The sequence below is a fragment of the Vidua chalybeata genome, chromosome 3 (genome assembly GCF_026979565.1).
Source record: "Vidua chalybeata isolate OUT-0048 chromosome 3, bVidCha1 merged haplotype, whole genome shotgun sequence".
In the NCBI taxonomy this organism is placed as follows: Eukaryota; Metazoa; Chordata; class Aves; order Passeriformes; family Viduidae; genus Vidua; species Vidua chalybeata.
The window spans coordinates 68,943,829-68,965,242 of NC_071532.1; the positions used below are offsets into that span (position 1 = coordinate 68,943,829).

A 21,414-nucleotide genomic window follows, 5' to 3' on the forward strand; every position below is an offset into this window, starting at 1 on the left:
TGTTGCGGAGCCGAAGTTGGAATACCACTCATGGTAGGCAATCAAGAGATCTGTGACTTTAATAACTTTGGGAAAAGAGTACCTTTCTACCTGACAGGCATGAGATGCATCAATCTAGCTTCAACTAGGTAGTGAAAACCATGCCATCCTATAGAGAAAGGAATGTTTACATAACTTATTTTATAACATCATTCCTAGATTAAAGTAGCTCTGCTCTACAAATAGAATTAGGAACATGAAGTCATACAAGTCTGCTGTAAGATGTGATCATAGACCACTTCCCTGAACGCTGAAGGAGGAGTGAGCTGTAGCATTGTGCTGTTTGACCACTGGTGCGATGCAGGTGCTGCTGGATGGCTAAACTGCAGTTCACAGGCAGCACTGCTGAAGTTGTCTTTTATACAGGAAGGAAGTGAGCTAGAGCAGCTTCCTTAGTCTTCCAAATGTGACATAGAAGTTGCCTATCCAGATGCTCTTGACAGCAGATTCCAGAATATTCTAGCAGCAATCTGCTCTAGTGTTTTGTGCTATTTGGTAGCTACATGTTGGCTTAGACTCAGCTTTGCTGCTTTTTTCCTTCTTATGACACTTATCTCTGTAAAGAGCATCCTACAGACTTCCTGACAAATTTAGTAGCTTCTTTTAACTAAGACCATTAACCTCATTTATAAAAATCTGAATGTAAATGACTGAACTGACAAGGCAGTGGTGGCTGCTGGATTACACATAGTACTAGTGATTAGCTACACTGAATAGATAGATGTTCAAATAATTGCTCTGAATAATTTAAATTTAGGTGGAAACCTCATACTTAACTGAGACTATGCTGATTCTCTCTAACCGTTCTATTCACAAACCCAAGGACCAAAACCGACAGTCCATTTGCAGCCCAGGGCTGTTGCTTTTCAAGATGTTTTTGATAATGTAAATCACTTGAAAATTTCCCTCTCCTTGTTGAATCACCCCTAAAAGTTGAGTTATGCTTCAAAAGGGGGAAAGAAGGACTAAATGTATTAAGTTTAATTATGTAGGTTTAGATACAGAGTAAGTTGTTATTTTTCTTTTCTCAAATGTTATTTTCTGAGAGAAGCTTCTTTCAGAAATCAAAGTAAATGCCACATCTTAAACCTGAAAGATGATGACACAATCTCTATCATTTGCCATGAAAAAAACCAAAATATTTAAGCTGAAGAGGGAAAAGCTGCATGCTTCATGTCAAAGTATTCCTATTTCCAAAGTGAGGACTTTGGAGCATTAATCTCTTAGAATAACAGGGCATTTGCATAGCACTCTGGGTAGCCTTAAGTCCTTCAAGGCTAGCTAGAGACCCTAATTCTAGTGTAGTATAACTGGTTGTGCTTCAGTGCAATGTGCAGCAGTGGGAGCAAGACATAGTCTGAGATTAGCTGTGCCTGAACCATAGGGATCTGGGCATTGTTCCCAGCTTGTGAATCTGCTCTGCAGCTGGGCCAGATCTTGCAGGTAAGAGGATGAGATATGGGTGTGGTCCCATTGCCCTGCCTGCTTTGCCAGTATGCTCTGTTTTGTCCTCTAGCCAGGGCGATGTAGGGACTACAGCAAACTGCAGGGTGTGATTGCCTGGTTGCCTAGCAGGGTGGATGCAGTTCATGTTTATTGCTGCTCTGGGACAGCAGCATGAATCTTACTGAAATGAATGCTCTGTGATGGATTCTGTGCAGCACTGGGTTCTACTTCTCTAGCTCATAGACTGAATTGTCACAGAGTGGAGAACTGCAATTGATTTTTCTGCACCGTTAGGTTCTTTTTAGTGTAGAGAGCAGAAAATAGTTGAAGATTATTACAGGTGCAAGAAGAATGAATGATAAACAGTTTGTTCGTTTCTTTCTAAGAATGTGCTCTGCCCTGTGGTAAGTGCATTTTTAAGTGCTCCAAGCTAGTTAGTATAGAAGATACTTTGAGGTCCCAAAGCCTGTGACTCATCTTCTGTATTTATGGTCTGTCTGTGTTGGAAAAGATAGAATGTGAGACCCAGCAGATTGCACATGGAAGAGAGCTGGGGTTAAAACTTTGACCTCTGAAACATGTGAGATTTTTGAGCTTGGAAGTCAACAGAGCTAGGATTTCACTTGTGACCTGTATTCCTTGACACCGCAAACCAGTGAGCCATCAATACACACAGTATATTTCTACCTGTCATTTTAGCATGCATGGTTCTTCAGTTACTCATTGCCATATAAACAATACATTTTCCTCCTACTATTGCCAAGTTGTTGTGTTGATTGGGAGTGGTTTCCCTCTTTCTTTGGTGTGATTATGCAGTTAGACACCTTAATAAAACCTCAGTCTTTTTAGTTGAAGCAGTGTTTTTGTACTCGTCACCTTTTGTTAGCTGCACAGTTGACCGATATTAAAAATTGTAATAACATGCAACAGAACGCACATACTGAGGTAGACCTCTGATGCACTTAGTGTTGTATCCTAGAAAAAGCTACCTGTCACCTTCTTGAGAAAGAAACCTTGCAGCTGGTATTTATTTGGATTACAGAAAATAGCTCTATGTAGGATCTCACAAGGCAGGATCACTCCTTTAATGTTTGTCTAATCTGTTTTTAAAAACCTCTGATGATGGAAACTCCACAGGATCTAGGGCAATCCATTTTAGTAAAGAATACTTCTATTCCCTAGGAAGTAGGGGACAGTGAAAGAAGCTGATTAAGGACAACGATTAAAAGAACAGTGGAAAGTAATTTAAATTCAATATATTTTTATTCTTTGTAAATACAATGAGTACAACTTTTTAACTTCACAAATCGGTTAATCCACTTTGTACAAGAAAAGTTTTACTCATTCTATGATAGTTCAAGTGCTGATCTTTCTCAGTGCTAGTTCCTAATAACAAATCAAATTTTGAAAAGTACAGCAGCTATCTTTAAATGTTTTTCTTTTTCTACATTATTCATACAACAAATAAGCAGCTTATAACGTTTTTGTGTGTGAGAGGGTGTAGGCGAACAAGGCTTCAAAATTAGAACCTGGAGTTTTCTAAAAAGGCATTGGAGACTTTTGGAAATTGTTAGCATTGTATCAGTCAACAACCTTTATTTCTTTGAAATAAAATTCCTTCCATTGATTTTTTTATAGTCATTTCATTTCTCTGCACATCTCATTGACAAAGAGTTTGGCCACTGTTGCCTTTGGTTTCAGCACTGTGCCAACAGGACAGCCAGCAGATCACTGAAGCGGTCATCTCCATTGTATTTGGTTTTGCTGTTTTAGTCTTCCTTTTTTGTGTTGTCTCTTTTCAGGTGTGTGGGTGGGTGTGGGGGGGTGTGTGTGTGTTTGAATGTATGTCTGTGTGTGGAAGAAAAAGGAGGGAAGGTCAGGGAGGAAATGTATAAAGCTCTTCTGTCTTTGAGATGTTAACCGAACAAATTGTGGTGACATCTGCGTCAAAGATCACCAGTTCATTTTGTAGGAAGAATGGAGCTGCCGTCATAAGCTACCTTTTAATCAGTTCTGAAGGCCACTTCATGATGCATTATAGCAGAAGCAATGTTTTGGTAACTTGGTCTCAAATGTTGCCTATCATATTAAAAACATTTTCCCAACATAGGCTACTTTTAAAACAATTCTGAAGGCCACCACATCTTGTGTTACAACAGAAGCCAAGTTTGGTCACCCGGTTCCAAATACTGAACAAGCTAAAGTACCTTCTTTCACATTTTGTCTCAGATCTGCCAGTTGAATGAGAGAATAGCAGAGTCTTTGTTAACTATGACTGGCATCTGAATTGCCTCCATCCTGTAGTAACAGGAATAGCAGCCAAATTCCAACCACTTTCACTTTTTCTGTAGAACAAAGCATTCTCTCCATGATCTAAATCACTCTGTTCAGAGCAGCAGAATCATATCTACTGGGGTATTTTTTGTCAATGAGTTTAAGGACTAAACATTCCCAGGCTTATGCTTCCTGTAGATTTTGTTAGTTGAGGCTTATTTTCCATAGATAAAAGTTCTTCTCAAACTGTCCATCCTGATTGTTTATTTTAAGGTAATTTATATGTCACTGGATTTGTACATATCTGAAAGCAGTCTTGTAATTGGTACATTCCCAATGGTCTTTTTGAAAAATACTTCTTCTATTGTAGATGGACTAATTGAACGTAAAGCTGGTAAAAGCAATAGAAGTTTTCCAAAACGACAGGGTTGTGTGGGATACCTAGAGACAGAGAGAAAAAGAATTTTGATGAAGTTTTAAAGTATTTTTTCAAAGGAAGGACTTTATTTTATAGCAAAAGACCAATATTTATTAAATTGCACAGGTGATGCTACCTATGTGTCCCAGTTTGAGACAAATTTGGGAGTAAACCAAATAACCTCGACCTAAGTGTAGTCTGCATGGTCTAGAATGACTCAGAATCTAGTGGGATACTATTGTCACCCCACAACACTGTGCCAAAAGCCTGTGTTTTGTACTTGTGTGAGCAAGAAGGTTGGCTCCAAGGAAAATTCTCTGTGGCAGTCAGTAGAACATAGGACAAGGTTTCTGAGTTTTGTTTAGCTCTTTTGTTCATTCCCCTAGAGCAGTAGGAATACAAAAACTGGACCTGCTCTGATGTGTCCCTCATACAGCAATGTTCTCAATGCAGTACAGGGAAGAGCTTGACTTGTAGCAACTGCGCTGTCATTTGGAGTTCAGGTTAGAACTAGCTGGATTGTCATGGTAATCACTTTGCCCCCTTTTGGTTAGCAGATATATAGAATACTAATTGACACTTGTAAGGAAAGTTTTTGTTAAAGAAGCTGTGTTCTTCCCCAGGTAACATGTTCATGTATAGGACATTTTCCATCCTTTCTCCCAGCTTTTGAAGCCAGCACAGCATAGGATGTGCATTTCTAGCTGTGCTTATACTGTCTTTACAACAGTGATTCTCAAACTTCTGCTTACAGTAGTCTCCCTAAAGGGAAGTGTAGGTTGTTTGGAGAAACATGCTGCTTCTCCAGACTGCCCTCCCTTGCATCCTCTTGAGAGTGACTCCACTGGGATCAAAGGGCTGATACTGGAGTGACATAGGCAGGAGGATGAAACACACAAGGCTGAAAGCCCTCTCACAATGGAGTCTGAGTGAGAGTCCTGTCAGTGGACTGCACTTTTCCCTTGTAAAAGGATACTGTTTACAACATACACTGGGTAGCACAGTATCTAAATACTTCCAGCAACACAGAAATGCTATGGAAAAGTTGTTCCCTTGGAAGGGAAGATGTGGCTATGTATTCCTCCCTGACTTCTCTTTCCAACAGGCCCTGTCTCACTTAAGGTCTCCAGGGAACAATCTTCATGGAAAAGGCCTTCCTTAAGAACAGGAAGGCACTGCTATGCAGCAGTTACTCTTTTTGCTCTGAAGCAGCCATAACTGGATGGAATTTGCATTTTTACTGCCATCCCCAGTGCAGGTCATTCCCTGTAGACTCATAGAAGTGCTTCAGAGACTGCTACCATCTAATCTCTGGTACTTATAGGACTTCTGCCTGACAGAGCTACTATGACAGCAAATCAAAGTTTCAGAGGGAAAAAAATGTATAAAAGTTCCTCTTCCACTGCTCCTTCTCCAGCTGTTTTAGTCTCATGAACTCCACTGCAACTAAAGGACTTCACTGCAGCGCCACAATGGGATTCACAAATTCAAATTCTGGGGTTTTCACTTGTACCTGATCACAAACTCCAGGCAGCATCTTGGAAGAGCCACTTAAGCTCCTTTCTCCTGATTTCTGTGTCTGCTAAATGGAGGAGGTTATATAGGAACTGGAGATCATGTGTGAAAGGCACTCATACTGGTCTGAGATGCAATGTTTTGAGCATCACTTTTAGAGGTATTTGATTGAATAAAACTTGGAGGAAATTTAGCCTCCTGAACTGCAAAGTGTTGCACAGCCATTATCACTTTCCAGAGGAAGAGCTCTCCTTTTAACACCTTTCTCTTTATTTAAAAACACCGATGTGCTGGAGCACACTTGGAGAGGAGCAACAAAGGTGGTTAAGGGTCTAGAGCACAAGTCCTGGTTAAGAATCTAGAGCAACAGCTGAGGGAGTTGCAGTTGTTTAGTCTGAAGAAAAGGAGGCTAAGGGGAGGCTTTATCACTCTCTAACTGAAAGGAAATTGTAGTGACGTGGGTTTTGGTGCCTGCTCCCAGTCACAAACAATAGGACAAGAGGAAATGGCCTCAAGTTGCATCAATGGAGGTTTAGTTTGGATATTAGGAAAGATTTCTTTCTTGAAAAGGTTGTCAAGCATTGGAACAGGCTGCACAGGGAAGTGGTGGAGTCATCATCCCTGAAGGTCTTTAAAACACGTGTAGATGTGGCACTTGGGAACATGATTTAGTGATGGACTTGGCAGCGTTAATGGTTGAGCTGGATGATTTTAAGGATCCTTTCCAACATTTTCTGTGGTTCTGTTTCAGAAATCCCAGCAGGGTGACAGCCAATGAATACTCTCTGTAGCAGCCTGGTCCCCATTTCAGTCAGTGTAAATGCCACCTTCCGTGCAATGAGAGCAGGATTTTACCCCTACACCTGCCAGAAGCATAGACAGAAGACACCACTGACCTGGTATGAATGTAGCTGTTCAGGGTGAGCTGGGCTTCGTCTTGAAGGGCTGCTATGGCGGCCGCATTCCGGAAACTCCTCAGTTCAGAACCACTGTGTGTGGGCACTGGAAAGCAGATCAGTTACTAGTTCAGCTTGACTCTTGGGTAGATCAAAACAGTTCAGCTAGTGCTATCAATGGAAATTAAATGTTTCCATTAGTTTCCCAGCACTCCACTGTCAGACCTTTCAGCAATGACTATTGGAATTCAATACTGGGAAACCTGCTGGGTGATACAAAGCTATGCCTGGTTTAAAACATCACTTTAAAGCAGCAGCCTCATAGTTATCAGACCAGACAAGCAAGAGATCCTTTCTGCTTACCAGCTTTAAAAGTGACAATGCATTTGAGACAGGCAAATTCAGTAGCATCTAGCCGAAGTTGTCTGAATCTAGCCACAACCTCCTGTAAGGCCTGTATTTCTGAAATAATTTTATTCAGCTTCTGAGAATCTGTATTGTCACCATTCATGCCTGAAACAGAAACAGATGAAATAAATAATATTAAAGGCATTTGCTTTATTTTATATTGATTTCTGACAAAATCCTCTGTATCAATGTCCTCTCTATTGTCACACTTGTCTATCTGGTTCCATGTAAACTGACTATATTGTATGAAAGTTAATATAAAATCTTCTCTTGGATGATAACAAACACAGTAATTTGCATTTAAATGACAATGCAAGCAGTCATGAATACAACAAAACAACATTATTTGCATTTAAATATAGATTTATAAATGACAGGTATGCTCTATTGTTCAGTAGGAATTTGTTATTCTTTACATGTTGTTCTTTTTTCAGTAATGTATTTTTATGGTAATTTTTGTAACAAAGTCATTAAATTGTGCAATTCTTACCAGATACAGCCAGTAGAGTGTTAGCATCAACTGGAATGGCCCATTGTGCTATTCCTAGAACAAACAGTTCTCTCCAAGCATCTTCCAAAAGCATCAGCTGTCATACAATAGATGTACAATATAACATAGTGTATAATTTATAGATTTATAAACAATTTAAATATGTAAATTTCTGTTATTTTAAAAACTACTTTAAATGCCTGTCATGGTATTTCCCCCACAGCATTCATTAGCTCTTCTCTTAGCCTTTTGAGAAGGTGTCTAGAAATAAGTCTATGCATTGTAGAAAAACACTGAGGGTTGGCTCACTATGCACCATGTTGTGGACCAAAAGGGAAGAGAAAGAAAGAGAGAGCTCTTTTCCCGGAGCATTTGCTCATAACATGACCACACCTGCTTTCTCAGCATGGTATGGGTTCTCTTCTCCTCCCCCTCAACACTTACACAGCTATTCTAGGGCAGGTCTTTCCTCTTGCTTTCTGGAGATTACACTCCTTTCCCTCAGGAAGGCAGAATTTTGTGAAGAAAAGCCTGGATAACATCCTGTATCAGTGTAGGGAGCAGTGGTTTAGATCACACGTCCATCTTATAACTCCTTCCTTACTAAGCCAGTCTCTGTATCCGTCAAGCACAGCATCTGGACACACGAACAATTTCTCAGTGTCACTTGTTTTTCTGCTTTTTTGCTTAAAATCACTCAGAAATTCCAGGCACTAAGAGCTGTTTCCTTTCAGAGATATGAATATCCAGGCACCTACACTGACAGCATTGCTAGTTCTCTGCAGTTTTTGCACATTGCATGTCTGTATGGAGGATGTGTTTTTCTCTGTTTTCTCTGAGGCAATGCTTGTGATTTCTCCAAAGAGGCAGTGATGCATCTGAAGAGGAGATAAGACTTCTGGAACTGCAGACTGGCAAAGCCAGAACAGACATGTTTAGTCTTGAGGGCATCTATGGATTGTTAGCTTAGACCAACTCTTAAGAGAGATTTGGAGGACCTCTGGTGCAGCTGAAGTGCATGGCCAAAGGGACATGGTGGTGCGTGCATGTTGCTGAGACCTTGTGTCACAAAATAGGGTGGGAGAGATTTGAAGGGGTGAGAACTGTAGTGGGCTCAGAAGGTATCTTCTAGCAGCTCCATGCAGTGAAAGCAGATTGCCCAAAACTCAAGCAGAAAAAATATGAAGCCACCAAACCAAAACCCCAAAACCTGCAATCATTGATGTTGCTATGGTCCCTGAAACTATCAGCAGCTTAGCTTCTTAGGAAGAGAGGAAGGAGGGTATTTTAAGTATGTAAAGATTCTGTAAAGAAGAACAAAGTAAGAAAAGATGCTGTACCAAATTAATGACGATATCCTTGGAATTAGATATGTGAACATAGTAGGTGATACAGAAAGCATCAGTAAAAGCAAATCCTTCATCTATGTGCAAACTCTTAACAATATTGCTGTTCAGGAGAGTACTACTTGTTGCCAGCCACTAGGACACCAGGCAACGGGCAGAAACTGCACAGGAAATTCTACCTGAATATGAGGAAAAACTTCTTTCCTGTGCACCAAGCACTGGAACAGGTTACCCAAAGTGGTCATAGAGTCTCTCTCACCAGAGATATTTAAGAACAGCCTGGACACAGTCCTGTGCCATGTGCTCTGCGATGACCCTGCTTGAGCAGGGAGGTTGGATCAGATTTGATCCCTTCCAACCTGATGCCTCCTGTGATTCCATGATTACATGGAATGGTATCGGATGGTATTAAACCATCCTGTTCCAATCTGAATTCTCAGAGTCTCTGCTCTCAACTTATCATTGCAGGGTTATGTCTATTTTGTGCCTTTTTGCCCTGTGTGCTTTGCAGAACTTTTCCATAATTTAAGGGAATTGTGACAGGAAGGTACTCGTGTCTCTGCATACAGTTGCTGTTTGAAACACTTACATTGGATTTTACAGTACCAAAAACTGCCCAGATTATTGCCTGAAATGGAAACAGGGAGGGGTGCTGTGTCTAGAGTGTGTTGTCCATCTCAGCTTTCTTCTGAGTGCAGATGAATCTACTCTAAAGTTTCCTAACCACTGCAGCCTGCAAACCCAGTCCCTCCTCTGGATAATCCCACCTGATGGATGTGCAGGTGTCTGTATGACATAGGAAATGATTTGCCAGCCTTTCATTTGCTTTTGTCATTTGCTTTCATTTGCTTGCTTTTTTTTTTTTTTTTTTTTTGTCATTCATTCATGCAGATACAATGGTAATGAATGGTGGTTCCTGGAAGATATCAATTTCATATTTTCTTTCCCACTAAAGTCAGAAGACTTTAGAAACAAGAGACTATTCCAATAGCTAAGGCTTTCTTCATGCCTATGCATAAGTCTGTAAAACCACCAATTAAAATAATTCATGCTGAAGTCATACTCAGCCCTCCTTCTTCAAAGAAACAACAAATACCAGGCTTTCTGAACAACTGGTTTTGCTTCTTAATCAATCCCATCCTTGGTGTGACCTTTTGTTGGGGACTTGCATTGGGCCAACCTGTCTCACAGATAATGTGGGTAGATGTGCAGGCCAGCAGCACTAGAAGCATGACATTTTTTGTTGAGTGGTTTCTGGTTCAAGATGGACTTATCTGTATGAATCTAGGGAAGGGACACAGCCTCTGTTTTACCAGAGGTAAGCAATGCAGCAATGCTCAGACTTGTGTTTTATCAGCAAATTGGTTTTTATTTATTTCCCTGCCTTCAAGATAAAACTGCCCCAGAGTCCTGAAATTACAGTGCACTTGCCTTTTTATAAGAGCACAAAAAAAAAAAAAAAAAAGCAGAATTCAGGAAAATATTTTAGTCTCTCCTCAGGCAGATGTCAGGGATACCAAAAGAGAAATGCAGACATTTACAGCTGGGCCATTGTCAAATTAAATAAAGAAATAGCAATGTTATAAAAATAAACTGTATGATTATTCATGAAATAAGGTGATTAAAATCAGAATTATTTCTTCTCCAGCTCTCCTAAGTATTACAGGGGAATCGTGCAGAAAGAGGCCCAAATCAAAGCTTTTGAGCTGAGTAGCTCTGAGTTTTGAGGAAGCTGACTTGCAATGAGCTACAGCAAGTGAGAGTGATGTTAAGGAAAGTCTGGGTTTTTAATATGTTATTCACTAAGATTAGTCCCTGCTATGAAAGTGAAAGAAGTAGTGGGTTTTTTAATGGGTGCACTGTGGTGCCTGTGGTAGAGAAGCAGGCTGTGCTGTTTGAGGCGTGCTTGGTCACATGCCGTGGAGATCTCTCCTGCTTCCAGATCCTGCTATCTCATCCTCTGCACACTAACAGAGATGATGGTGTGGGAAATGCCTCCCTATTATGCCAGATAAAGCCTTTGCCTAGGGAACCTCCTGTGGACATCACCAAGTCTCCTCCTGTGTGCTGGGGCTGCTGCTGGAGCAGCGCACCTGCTTCTTCTCCCTGACACTTGAGCCTGTTTCTTTGGTTGCTCACTGTGACAGACCCAGTGCTCCACAGGATTAGTGGCAGCTGAAGACACGATTAGAGAGCAGCAGGATGTCACACTGGAACTGTTGTCTTCCTACTGGCATGTGTGACCTTCCAGGCCCCATCTCATCTCTCCCCTCATCCTCACTGCATAGCAGGACTGTGGGTGGAGCTGAGCAGCATTCCTCTTTGACTAATTTCACAACAAGGATTTCAAGCATTTTTATATAACTTAGCTTTATAACACATTGTGACCATCATTATTTACCTTTAGATTGAAAACACTATTGGTTTCCTAGGAAGCTCTTTTCTTGTAGTTCAAAATACATATTTGCATATCAACTGCAACACTTGTAATGTGTTTCTGGGGAGAGGAACTAGTTCCTCTGATGAACTGCTATGTAACATCTATGGCACAGTTTTTCTAGTTACCATTTTGGTAAATTAGCTCAATCATATCAAAGTAATAGATGTCTTTTATGATTGGAGCTTTGTGTAGATTTCCACCCTTCCATTTTACAATTATCTGATTACTTTTTTAAAAATTGGTGCATTATACAAAGCACACTGAGTCCTCATCAAGAATCAAGTCATTAAGAAATTGTTTCATCTTGTAAGGTTCACTTATGATTTACTTGAGGCAAAGGGAAATTACCATAGAGGAAAACAAAACATATTAGGGAAGATTTTAATTAATGGTAAAAAATATTGGTGGTTGGCCAAATACTGTTTCCACCACATTGATGTAACTGTAAGCCAAGGTGAATAAGGAAAAAATGTCTGTGTAAATAGTTGAGAGAAGAGGAGGGGAGAAGAAGAGGAGGAGGAGCAGGAGGATGAGGAGGGGAGGGGGAGGAGGAAGAGGAAGAACTGGTAGAGGAGGAGGAGGAGAATTGGTCTTCAGAAACAACCTCAGTCATATCCTGAGACCATAAACTTAACTAAGTATTTCCCATCCCTAAATAGCAAAGTAAGATGCTATTCCCCATTTTATGGAAGGAAAAGTTGTCCTACAAGTCGAGAAGCAGTTTGGGCATACTAAGTTTGGTCTGCAGCCTGCTGATTTCTCCTCTAGCACTTGTCCTTCCATAATGTTAGTTTTATGTTAGATTCCTTTTTCCTGGCTTGATTTTTCACTTGCTTCATCAGGTAAAAGTTGGAGGAAAGCAGTTTCTAAATCACTGCCTGGTTTTCAGGGACAGACTGAAACGCTGCACTGAATTTCAGAGCTGCTGAAGTCCATTACAGATTTCAAGGTCTAGGGCTGGAAGTCCAGGACCCAATGTGAAGTCTAAGCCTTCTTTAACAGGCAGGCCAGGCCAATACCACTCCCACTGCCACTGCCTTACCTGGTCTTGTAAGGACAAGGTGGAGAAGGCTGGCACACTTTTGGCCCACTTGATGCTCATGAACAGAAGTCTGGCTGCTGACTCGCAGACGGATTCAGTGGCCACTTCGTAGAGATACATAGGGGTACCGTTGACTTCATGTGGGTACTAATGCCAAAGAGAAAATAAAGCCATTTCATACAGTGTCACCAAGGCAGCCTGGTCTTCCTCTGCCCTACATTCAGTGCTCCTGCTCATGCCCAATACAGAGTGTGCACTCTCGTGTTCTGCAAGCAGAGGGCATTGCTTGCAGTGGGCTCACTCCAAACTGCTCCTTGCTGCTTATCCATGTGGATGAACTGTCCTAAAGAAACTGTTTAGAGCAGGAGGTTGAAAGGAGAATGAAACAATTGCATCAGGGGGAAAAAGTGTACCAAAGTTATGAGTCATGCTTTACTCTGTTACACAACAGAACACCTCTGATAGCAGAGTTAGAATAAAAAATTGATTAACAACATGTAGTTCGTAACCTTGCTTCAGAAGCTGATTTAGCATTCCAGCCCTGCTCAGCAAAGCAGTAAATACTCATTTAGCCTAAACCTTCATCTTGCTCCCTAACTGCAACAGGTTGTAAGTGGATGCATAGAGCTAAGCATAACTATCTAGAGGCTGTGTAGGGTTTGAATGGAGTTATGTTTTCAAGTGTGTGCTACATTTTCTTGTCAAATAATTTCCGATTCAACACTTTTCAAAATTACCACGTAAAACTATATTTTGTGACCATATTTATGATGGGTTCTGCCAAGCTACATACCAACTATGAAAATGCAGAAACTATAAGCAGTTTCTTTTGTGATTTTCTAGATGCTGTGAAGACACAACATGCCATTGCAAATGGGCTAATGAAAAACATCACCTTTCAGCTAATTCCTGTGCAGTTGAGGCCACAGCAGTGCTTCCACTGGGCTGCTTAGGAAATGTCACAACCAAGAAGTGCAGAGAGCCAGCTTAGCCAAGTTTGAGTTTTGTGTCTGTGGGGACAAGCTGCAGGCTTTGGTCAGTACACAAAGTACTTTCTGAACTACACCACCATGGAGATTGGCATTTCTCTGAAGAAAACTCATTCACAGGGATTGCATTCCTTGTGAAACAAGGTTTAAAACTGACTTGTGGATGCACCCCAGGCAAGAGGAGCATTTCTGCTTCCATGAAGGTATAAGAATGTATGAGACAGGGTTTGTATGGAGCAGGTTATCAGTTGGTCCTGCTGCATACCCCTTCTCCAGAGGATATTGCACCTCATAGCCTCACAGCTTTTAGGGGTGTAACAAAAGTCCCCACCACAATCCACAAAGCTTCAAGCTTTGCTGTTTGCCTTGCTGTCTACCCCAGAGGTTGCAGGCACCTCAGCAGCAAGGTCTGCAGCCCGCCAGGGACCAGGGCAGTGGCTGACCTTTGGGGTGGGCTGTGCCAGGCCCACCAGAGCCTGTCTCTCAGGGGTGCCAGTGACAGCGGCCAGCTCCAGACCATGGGGCTCCAGCTGGGAGACGGCGGTGAAGAAGGCGGGTGCCGGCAGGGCGGCAGCGGGGAAGTGCGGGGCTCCGCCGCTCTCCTCCTTGTGCCCGCGGAAGTAGAGGGCCACCTGCTTCCGTATCGTCGACGTCCGGGGGCCCCGCTCGTGCTGCACCGCTGTGGGGCATCAGAGAGAAGCCAGGGAGTCACCTCGGGGATCCGCACTGGCTGCCCCGCACTGCTCGACCGGGCTTCCCTCCCTCCCTGCAATTTTCTGAGGCCAGCCCTGTGCCCCCCTGCCCGAAGGGTGTCTGGGGAGAAGTGTCTGAGGGCTGCTGCAGGATGGGAGGGTCATTCGTGGCCGGGCCAAGGAGACACCGGAGTGACACAGCGCTCCTCAGTTCAGAGCAGCTCCCTCCTGCTGCCCGGCCACCCCAGCCCCGGGAGAGGGGGAGCAGGTACCATCTTTGTTCATGTTGACCTCCAAGCACTTCTTCAGCCGGCAGGCTCGGCACTGGTTCCTGTGCGTCTTGTCCACCGGGCAACCTCCCTGCAACACAGCCAGCCGTCGGGCCGGGGGCAGCAGCGCGCCCACCCCGCCGGCCCCCGGCGCCGGCCCCGCGGCGGCGAGAGGCGCGGAGGGGCCGCCCCTGCGTGCGCCGTGCCGGGCCGCGCCAGGTGCTCGGCCTGGGACAGGGCGGCCCGGGCGGGGCGGGCCGGGCCGCCTTCAGCACCCGAGACAGCGACGGCGGTGCCGCCCCCTCGGGGCGTCCCGCTGCACCGCGCATCCCTCCGCGATCCCAGCCTCACAGCCCCGCGAGGACGCTCCGGGAGTGGGAAGGAGAGCGGCCGGAGCAGAAGGGGGAAAGCGGGCCTGCCTCCGCCTGGGCGCGGGCACGACACGCCGGCGTGTAAACCCGTGGTAGTCCATCGCCTGGCTGTGCTGAGGCTTACCGGGAGGCTGCCCCTCTCTGTCCTCCCATACCCAGGCGGTGTGCTGGCTGTGCCCTCCCCCTGCCCTCATTCCTCCTTCTCCCTGCGCATCTCCCCCATCCTCTCCGGTGGGCTGGGGCGGGCGGACGTGCCGGGGGAGGCGGGCTGGGGCACCCAGCGCCCGGCCTCGGCCCGGGACCCCCCCCTGGCAAGGGAGGGTGAGGCTGCGTGGCTGCTGCATCTTGCTGCGGGTGTCTCTCTGTTGGTGGGGCCCCTGGGGAAATGCAGGGTAGGGGGTGCAGGCGGTGAGGGGGCTAGGCTGCGGCTGGTACCTGATTTCCTGATTTGCAAACATAGGTCCTATTCCTCCTGATGCTCCGCTTGAAAAATCCCGAGCACCCATCGCAGGCGTAAACCCCATAGTGCTTTCCGGAGCTGCGGTCCCCACACACTTTGCAAGGGATGTCTAAAATGCGACCTGAAAGCAGAGACGGGAAAGAGGGAGAGAGAGAGCTCTCAGCAATCTGACCTCCGGAGGGATTAGCCCCAGAGCCGCAGTACAAGCAAATAATGAAGTGATTTTATAGCCAACTTTCTTTTCCTTGAGCAAGTGTCAGTTTTCTACAATGAGCATTATTCATGCCCCACTACGTTTATTTGGATCTTCTATAATCGCCAAGACCCATTTTGGAAGGGAAGATTACAGCAGCAGGAGCAGCAGTCTTGCCTGCGAGAAGTGAGGATGAGGGGGGAGGGGAATTCGGGGGGTTTGGTGAGGAGACTCTGTGTTTCTCTGGCTTTCTGGCGCTCGGCAAACAGGACGGCACTTTCCCCGGACAGGAGAGCAGTCAGGAGACCGATGCACAGAATAAACCAAAACAAAATAAAATGATCGGGAAGCCAAGCAACCTCCTCTACCCGCTAGCAACCCTGACGAAAGGGGGCTGATTTCCACGGCAGAGAACGCATGCCATTTTCTTCACCCCAAAACCTGCAGCAAAACTTTCCGTCAGTGTTTTGTGCGCGGAGGAGTCAGCGGACCTGTGAGCCTGGCGGACAGGCAGTGTCCCTCCGTCCCGCTCCGCCTCGCCCGCAGCCCCCGCTCCGCCGGGCGCTGCTTTCGCACCGGCTTTGACTAGGATTGCAAATGCTCTCAGGGACATGTAAAATCTTGTACAGAGACGACTGCAGCCCGGTTTAAGAAACCCGCCAAAACCCCGCTTGGCTTCTGCCTTTTCTCCGTTTTTTTCCTTCTCTCCTCTGATGTTTCTTTTTTTTTTAATTTTTCTTTTTCTTTTTCTCTTTCTTTTTCTTTTTCTTTTTCTTTTTTTCTTTTTCTTTTTTTCTTTTTCTTTTTCCTTTAATTTTTTTCTTTTAATTTCTTTTCTTTTTCATGTTTCTTTTCCTTTTCCTTGCTCTCTTTCCCCTTTATTTTTTTATTTTCTTTTTATTTCATTTTTTTCTTATTCTCTTCCTTTTCCTTGTTTTCCTCTTCTCTTCTCTTCTCTTCTCTTCTCTTCTCTTCTCTTCTCTTCTCTTCTCTTCTCTTCTCTTCTCTTCTCTTCTCTCTCTTCTCTTCTCTTCTCTTCTCTTCTCTTCTCTTCTCTTCTCTTCTCTTCTCTTCTCTTCTCTTCTCTTCTCTTCTCTTCTCTTCTCTTCTCTTCTCTTCTCTTCTCTTCTCTTCTCTTTTTCCCTCTGCCTCAAACAGCCTTCTTCCTTCTTACCAGAACTTAAGTTAGAAATTCAGTCCCTCTCACCAAACCTTGGTCTCCAAACTCTAATGGAGGGCTCTCGGGGCCGCTATATTTATTTGGAAGTAGTTCAGGGACAGCCCCGGCTACGGACGGGCGAGGACGGAGGGGGAAAGCGGCAGCGTGGGGAGCAGTGCCGGGGGGCGGGAGGGGGGCAATGGAAACAGGCCGCAGGGGCTCCTCTCGCTCCCTAGAGAATTTAGGAGTCCGAGATACTTTCAGACATGTCTGCGCTAAGGTTCTAAGACAATGCCTGCTGGCAGACAATAGGGACATTAGATAAAGTGTTAACTTAATGATTTTGCCCATTGAAACTCGTTTGACTGCCTCCAATGAGCACAAGCTGCCAGCTTCTCCCCTAAATGAAACCCGACAGCTGCTATACACAACACGGCGAGAGGGACGGGGATTAGGTTAGGGACTGCGAGAGGGAGGGGTGGCGGAGGGAGGGAAGGTGGGAGGGGGGGAGAGAGGTTAAAGAATAGAAAACTTTTGCGCAATTAATAAGGAGCGCAGCTGAAGGATGCCCCCCCGCACACCACTGCCTGCGAGCTTTGGAGCTGCAGGTAGGCGCCCGTGAGGAGGGCTGAGGCCAAGGCACGGTTTCTGGGAGTGTGTAATTACAAGCCCTCCTTGCCACCTGCCTATTGGGGCACCAGTGACCCGTCAAAAAGTGTAGCATGGGAATTCGGATATCGCACAATGCAAACGGGGGAAAGCGCCCGACTTCCCTCTCCAGTCCTTAGCATCCACGGGGAGAGAGAGGATCCACACGCACGCACACAAAGGAGGAGGAGGAGGGGCAGGCTGGGGGTGGGGGGAGAGACACTGAAGCGGTACGTGCAGCGGTGGTGCATCCCGGTGCCGAGCCCGGCACTGCTGCGCTGCCCCCGCGCACCCCTTCCAACCGCCGCTCCCCTTCCCGCGGCAGCGGGCCCCGGCCTCGGCCGCTCACCCGAGCCCGCTGTGTGACCGCCACCCCCGCGGGGAACCGGGCAGCCACGGGGTCCTCGCTTCCCCGGCCGGCCTGCGGTGTGGGGCGGCCGGCTCCTCTGCCGACGCTAAAGTCGGCCAGTGGAGACGGAAGAAACTTGTGTTAGTTTTCCCCACACAGATTTTAAGTTTGGGAGCCGCTTTGGAAAAAAAAAAAAATCCTATGCACTATGCATGTACATATCCACACCACGTATATAAACATACGGTCCATGTATTCCTAACACGTCCCCCTATTCCTGCCATAAATCGCGAGCACCTGGAGCACCTCACTAAACCCATACAACCACTTTTCCAGCGGCCGGAGCAGCGTGGCCGGTCTACTCAACTCCGTGGCCCCCGGCGAGGCGGTGGACGGGGAGGGGGGCACGGCGGAGGGAGCGGCTGGAGCCCCCCGCATCGCGCGTTTGCGGGGCCGCCCCGTCCCGCCGCCCGCCCGGCCGCGCTCTGCCCACCCCCTCCACTCCTCCAGACCCCCAGCCCTGCCCCGCGGGGGCTGTTATGAGAAAACTTTCTTGCAGGGCAAAATATGAAATAAATAGACGGGTAGGAGGCAGGGCGGGGGGTGGGAAGGAAAAAATGTAAGCTTGACACGAGGTCATGCGATAACTGATTAACTCTGTTTAAAAGCGCTCCGGTTCCCCGAGGTACCGCTTCGTCTCAGAAGTTCTAGCGCTCAGAAAATGGGATTTCTGTTCAGCAGGGAAACCGTTTTGAACATCCCACGACAGGGGGTCCTTGGGGGCTTTTTTTGTGTGTCATAATTGCTTAAAGGATATATGGCAGCCCCGATTACTGTAATTACCATCAGAGGCTGTTGAAAGAAGTTAGTCTGGGCTCGGGGGACGGCGGGATGGGGTCTTGTTACCACCCAGGCAGACATCGCAGCTGACATCGCCGGGCGCCCACCGGCGGGCAGAAAAGCCAAGATGTAGCCCCCTCGCCCGGGAGCCCCTCAGGACCCCCGGGACGAGCGCCCAGGCCCTGGGACAGCTGGCCGGGCTTTTGCATGCGCTGCCGAGGCCGGCTGGGCTCGGGCCCCGGCGCTGAGGAGACCCAGCGTGTCCCCATCCAAGTGGGGTTTGACTAAGTCGGGCCTCGGGGTCCCTTTCGGGAGGTCCCCAGGGGTCAAGGGGTCATCAGTGAAAGCGGCGGCGGTGGCCGGGGGGTCGCTCAGCGCCGTGGGGCCGGAGGAGCGATCCAGCCTGGCGGGTTTTCACCTCCGCAAAATGTCTCCGGCAGAAGCTCCGCCGCCCTTTGGGGACAAGACTCCCCGGTGCTTCCTGCCCCTTCCTCATCACTCAGACACCTGCCAGGAGCCCCGATAACGTCCCGGCGCGGCTGCCCACGGGCCCGATCCAGCTTCGGCTGCCTCGCACGACCCGGGCAGCCTGGGCAACGCAGTCGGCCGAAGCAGCCCCGGCCGCCGCAGGTTTTTTAGCCCCCGTCCCCTTCCCCGGTTGGTACATTAGTACCTCGACTGCAATTTTATTTCCTTCCTCGCGGGGCTGGGGCAAAAAAGATGCCGCACTCAGCTCCGCGGAGAAAGAGGACAAACCAGAGAGGCCGAAGCGGCGGCAGCTCGGCCGCAGCGCCGGGGGCTCCGCGCCGCCGCCTCCTCCACGCACGCCCTCCGCGCCGCAGCCCCCGACTGCCCCCCGGCCCCGCCGCCGCGCCCCCTCCCTCCTTCCCGGCTTCCCGGCCCCCGCGGACAAAGGGCGGACTCGGGTCAAAATAATGGAGGGCAGCGGCGAGGAGAAGGCCGCGGGGCTGGCGGGGGGCGGCCGGTGGCAGGTACCGCGGCGGGAGGGAGATTTGCCTCCCTTGGCCGCCACTCCGCAACCCCGGGAGCCTGCCGAAGCGCAGAGGAAATAGCTGTCCGATCCATCACTTGTCAGACATTAAATTGGATTGGGTATTTTTTCCCCCTTTGTTACTGACTCCATCCATATTACAAACTCCGAAAGTCCCGTTGGGATTATACGAATTGAGCCATTCTGTAAGAGCGGTTAGTCATGCTTTAAATTCCCCAGTTATGAGGTGCATGGATTTAGGATTAAGGAAAATGTGACTTTTAAGTTGTTTCTGCTTTCCTCGTTGCAGGATTATTTGTTGTAACTGGGAATGGTGTGCAAAGTATTGATTTAAATCCTCCTTCGACTGAGTTGCTTACGCGATTCCGTATAATTGAGTGACCGGAGTTTCAAACTCTTAAAAAGAAATCATTATGCCGCAGAAGATTGCATAAAGTCCGTGAGAAAACCAGCACGTTTGAACGCCGAAATGCCTTTTAAACCCAAACCTTCCCCCCGTCACCTCTGCGCCGGAGACCCGCACGTAACCGGCCGCGTCCCGGCGGGACCAGCCCCCTCCCCGCCGTCGGCGGAGTCGCTTTCCCGGGTGCTCGCTGCCCACGGGCTTCTGCCCCGGTTCCTAGCCCGGAAAGCCGGGGCACGATTCTGGAAAACGGCTTTTTGTAAGCATCAGGCCCAAACTCCATCGGGGCAACCCCGAGCCTATATATTCGTTGCCACTCCGGTTGGAAATATACACTTCTTTTTCAATTGGGCGCGGGGTGGGGGGGGGGGGGTGAAAACCCAAGCCACAACCCCCCCTCCCCTTCCTCTCCCTCCCCTCCACCTCCCGCCCCCCAGGCCAGGCTGCAGCCGGCCTCGGAAACGCTGCTCGAAGCCTCCACCGCGTTATTACCCACTTGTTGATCCCGCCGGCTTGCTCATGCTCGAAGCCCCCGTGAGTCGCTAAACTCGGGGCGAAGTGTCGGCGCCGGGGCGAGGCGGTGCGGCCCCCCCGGGGGCCCCCCTGCTCCGCGGGGCAGATGCCTCCCTTGGGTGCTCACTGCTGGCTCCGCCGCGGGGGCCGGCACATCCTCGCCGCAGCCCCGCTCCCCCAGCGATGTCCTCCCGAGGGAAGGGGACACGCTACGGGGACGCGGAAAGGGGGTGGGGGGAAGAAAAGTGGAGCAAAAGGAAAAAAAAAAAAAAAAAAAAAAAAAAAAAAAAAAAAAAAAAGAAAAAAAAACCCCAACGAAGTGACCCAAAGTCGGCGGCCGCTGGCTAGCCCTCTGCGAGTAGATGCTCTCGGGACCCTGAGAGGGTGCTGGGGGTGCGACTGTGCTCGCCACCGCACTCCTGGAAGGCAAGCGAGAGCCACAGCAGCCAGGACAACAATGAGGCGAAGGAGAAGGTAGGATAGGGAGCGGGGCTCTGCGCCGAGCGCCTCGGTGCAGCAAGCAGGGAGATCAGAGCCTGGAAAAATAATGGAAGGGGGGAAAAGGCGTCAGAGGAGGCAGTCTCTGCCTCTCAGAAACTGAATGGTATAAAAAGGGAAAGGTTTCCAGAAGTTCATTACACTGGCTGACTTCGCGCTTTGAGCTCCAGGCTTCGGCCCCTATAATATCAGCAGAGAGGCTGTGACAGGCAGCGGCGGGGAGGGGAGAGGGACGCCCCTTGCCCACTGAGCTTCCCTCGCTTTCCCCCCAACTCCTGCCGCCGCGTGACGTCACCCCGCGCTGGCGAGGGGAGGGGGCAGGGAGGGGGTTAAATGCTAATGATATTAATGAACCCCCGAGCGGCTTCCACACAAAATGCAGAGGCTGCCGAGACGATTCCGCCTCCTCACTCGCCTTGTGCCCTCGCTGTCATAAAAAGCGACAACTCCTCACCTCCCCCCCCCCGCAAAAACCCCCCAAAAAACAACAACAACAACAACAAAACCACAGACAGAAGACAAAAAGAAAGCAGAAAGAACGGATCAAGATCCCGTTTCTTTTGCATTTTCCCGTGCTGAGGTGGAGCCCGCCTGCGGTTCGCCCCTGCCCTTGCCCTTGCCCCGGCCCGGGCAGCGGCTGCGCTGGCAGCCGGCGGGGTTGGGCGGGGAGCGGGTCGGGGCTGTGAGCCGGGCCGGGCTGAGCC

The 21,414-nt window shown here is 47.9% G+C and overlaps 1 protein-coding gene across 1 annotated transcript; it reads right to left on the reverse strand.

Moving 5' to 3' along the window:
* Positions 1 to 3,001: 3,001 nt before the first annotated feature.
* On the reverse strand, positions 3,002 to 20,266 carry NR2E1 (nuclear receptor subfamily 2 group E member 1). The gene is made up of 9 exons (XM_053938314.1): positions 20,196 to 20,266; positions 15,071 to 15,216; positions 14,268 to 14,355; positions 13,747 to 13,982; positions 12,315 to 12,461; positions 7,487 to 7,583; positions 6,952 to 7,101; positions 6,589 to 6,694; positions 3,002 to 4,200 (listed from the first exon to the last, which is right to left on the reverse strand). The coding sequence occupies exons 1-9, from the start codon at positions 20,218 to 20,220 to the stop codon at positions 4,038 to 4,040; spliced, it is 1,158 nt and encodes a 385-aa protein (XP_053794289.1). The 5' UTR covers positions 20,221 to 20,266; the 3' UTR covers positions 3,002 to 4,037.
* Positions 20,267 to 21,414: the final 1,148 nt, after the last annotated feature.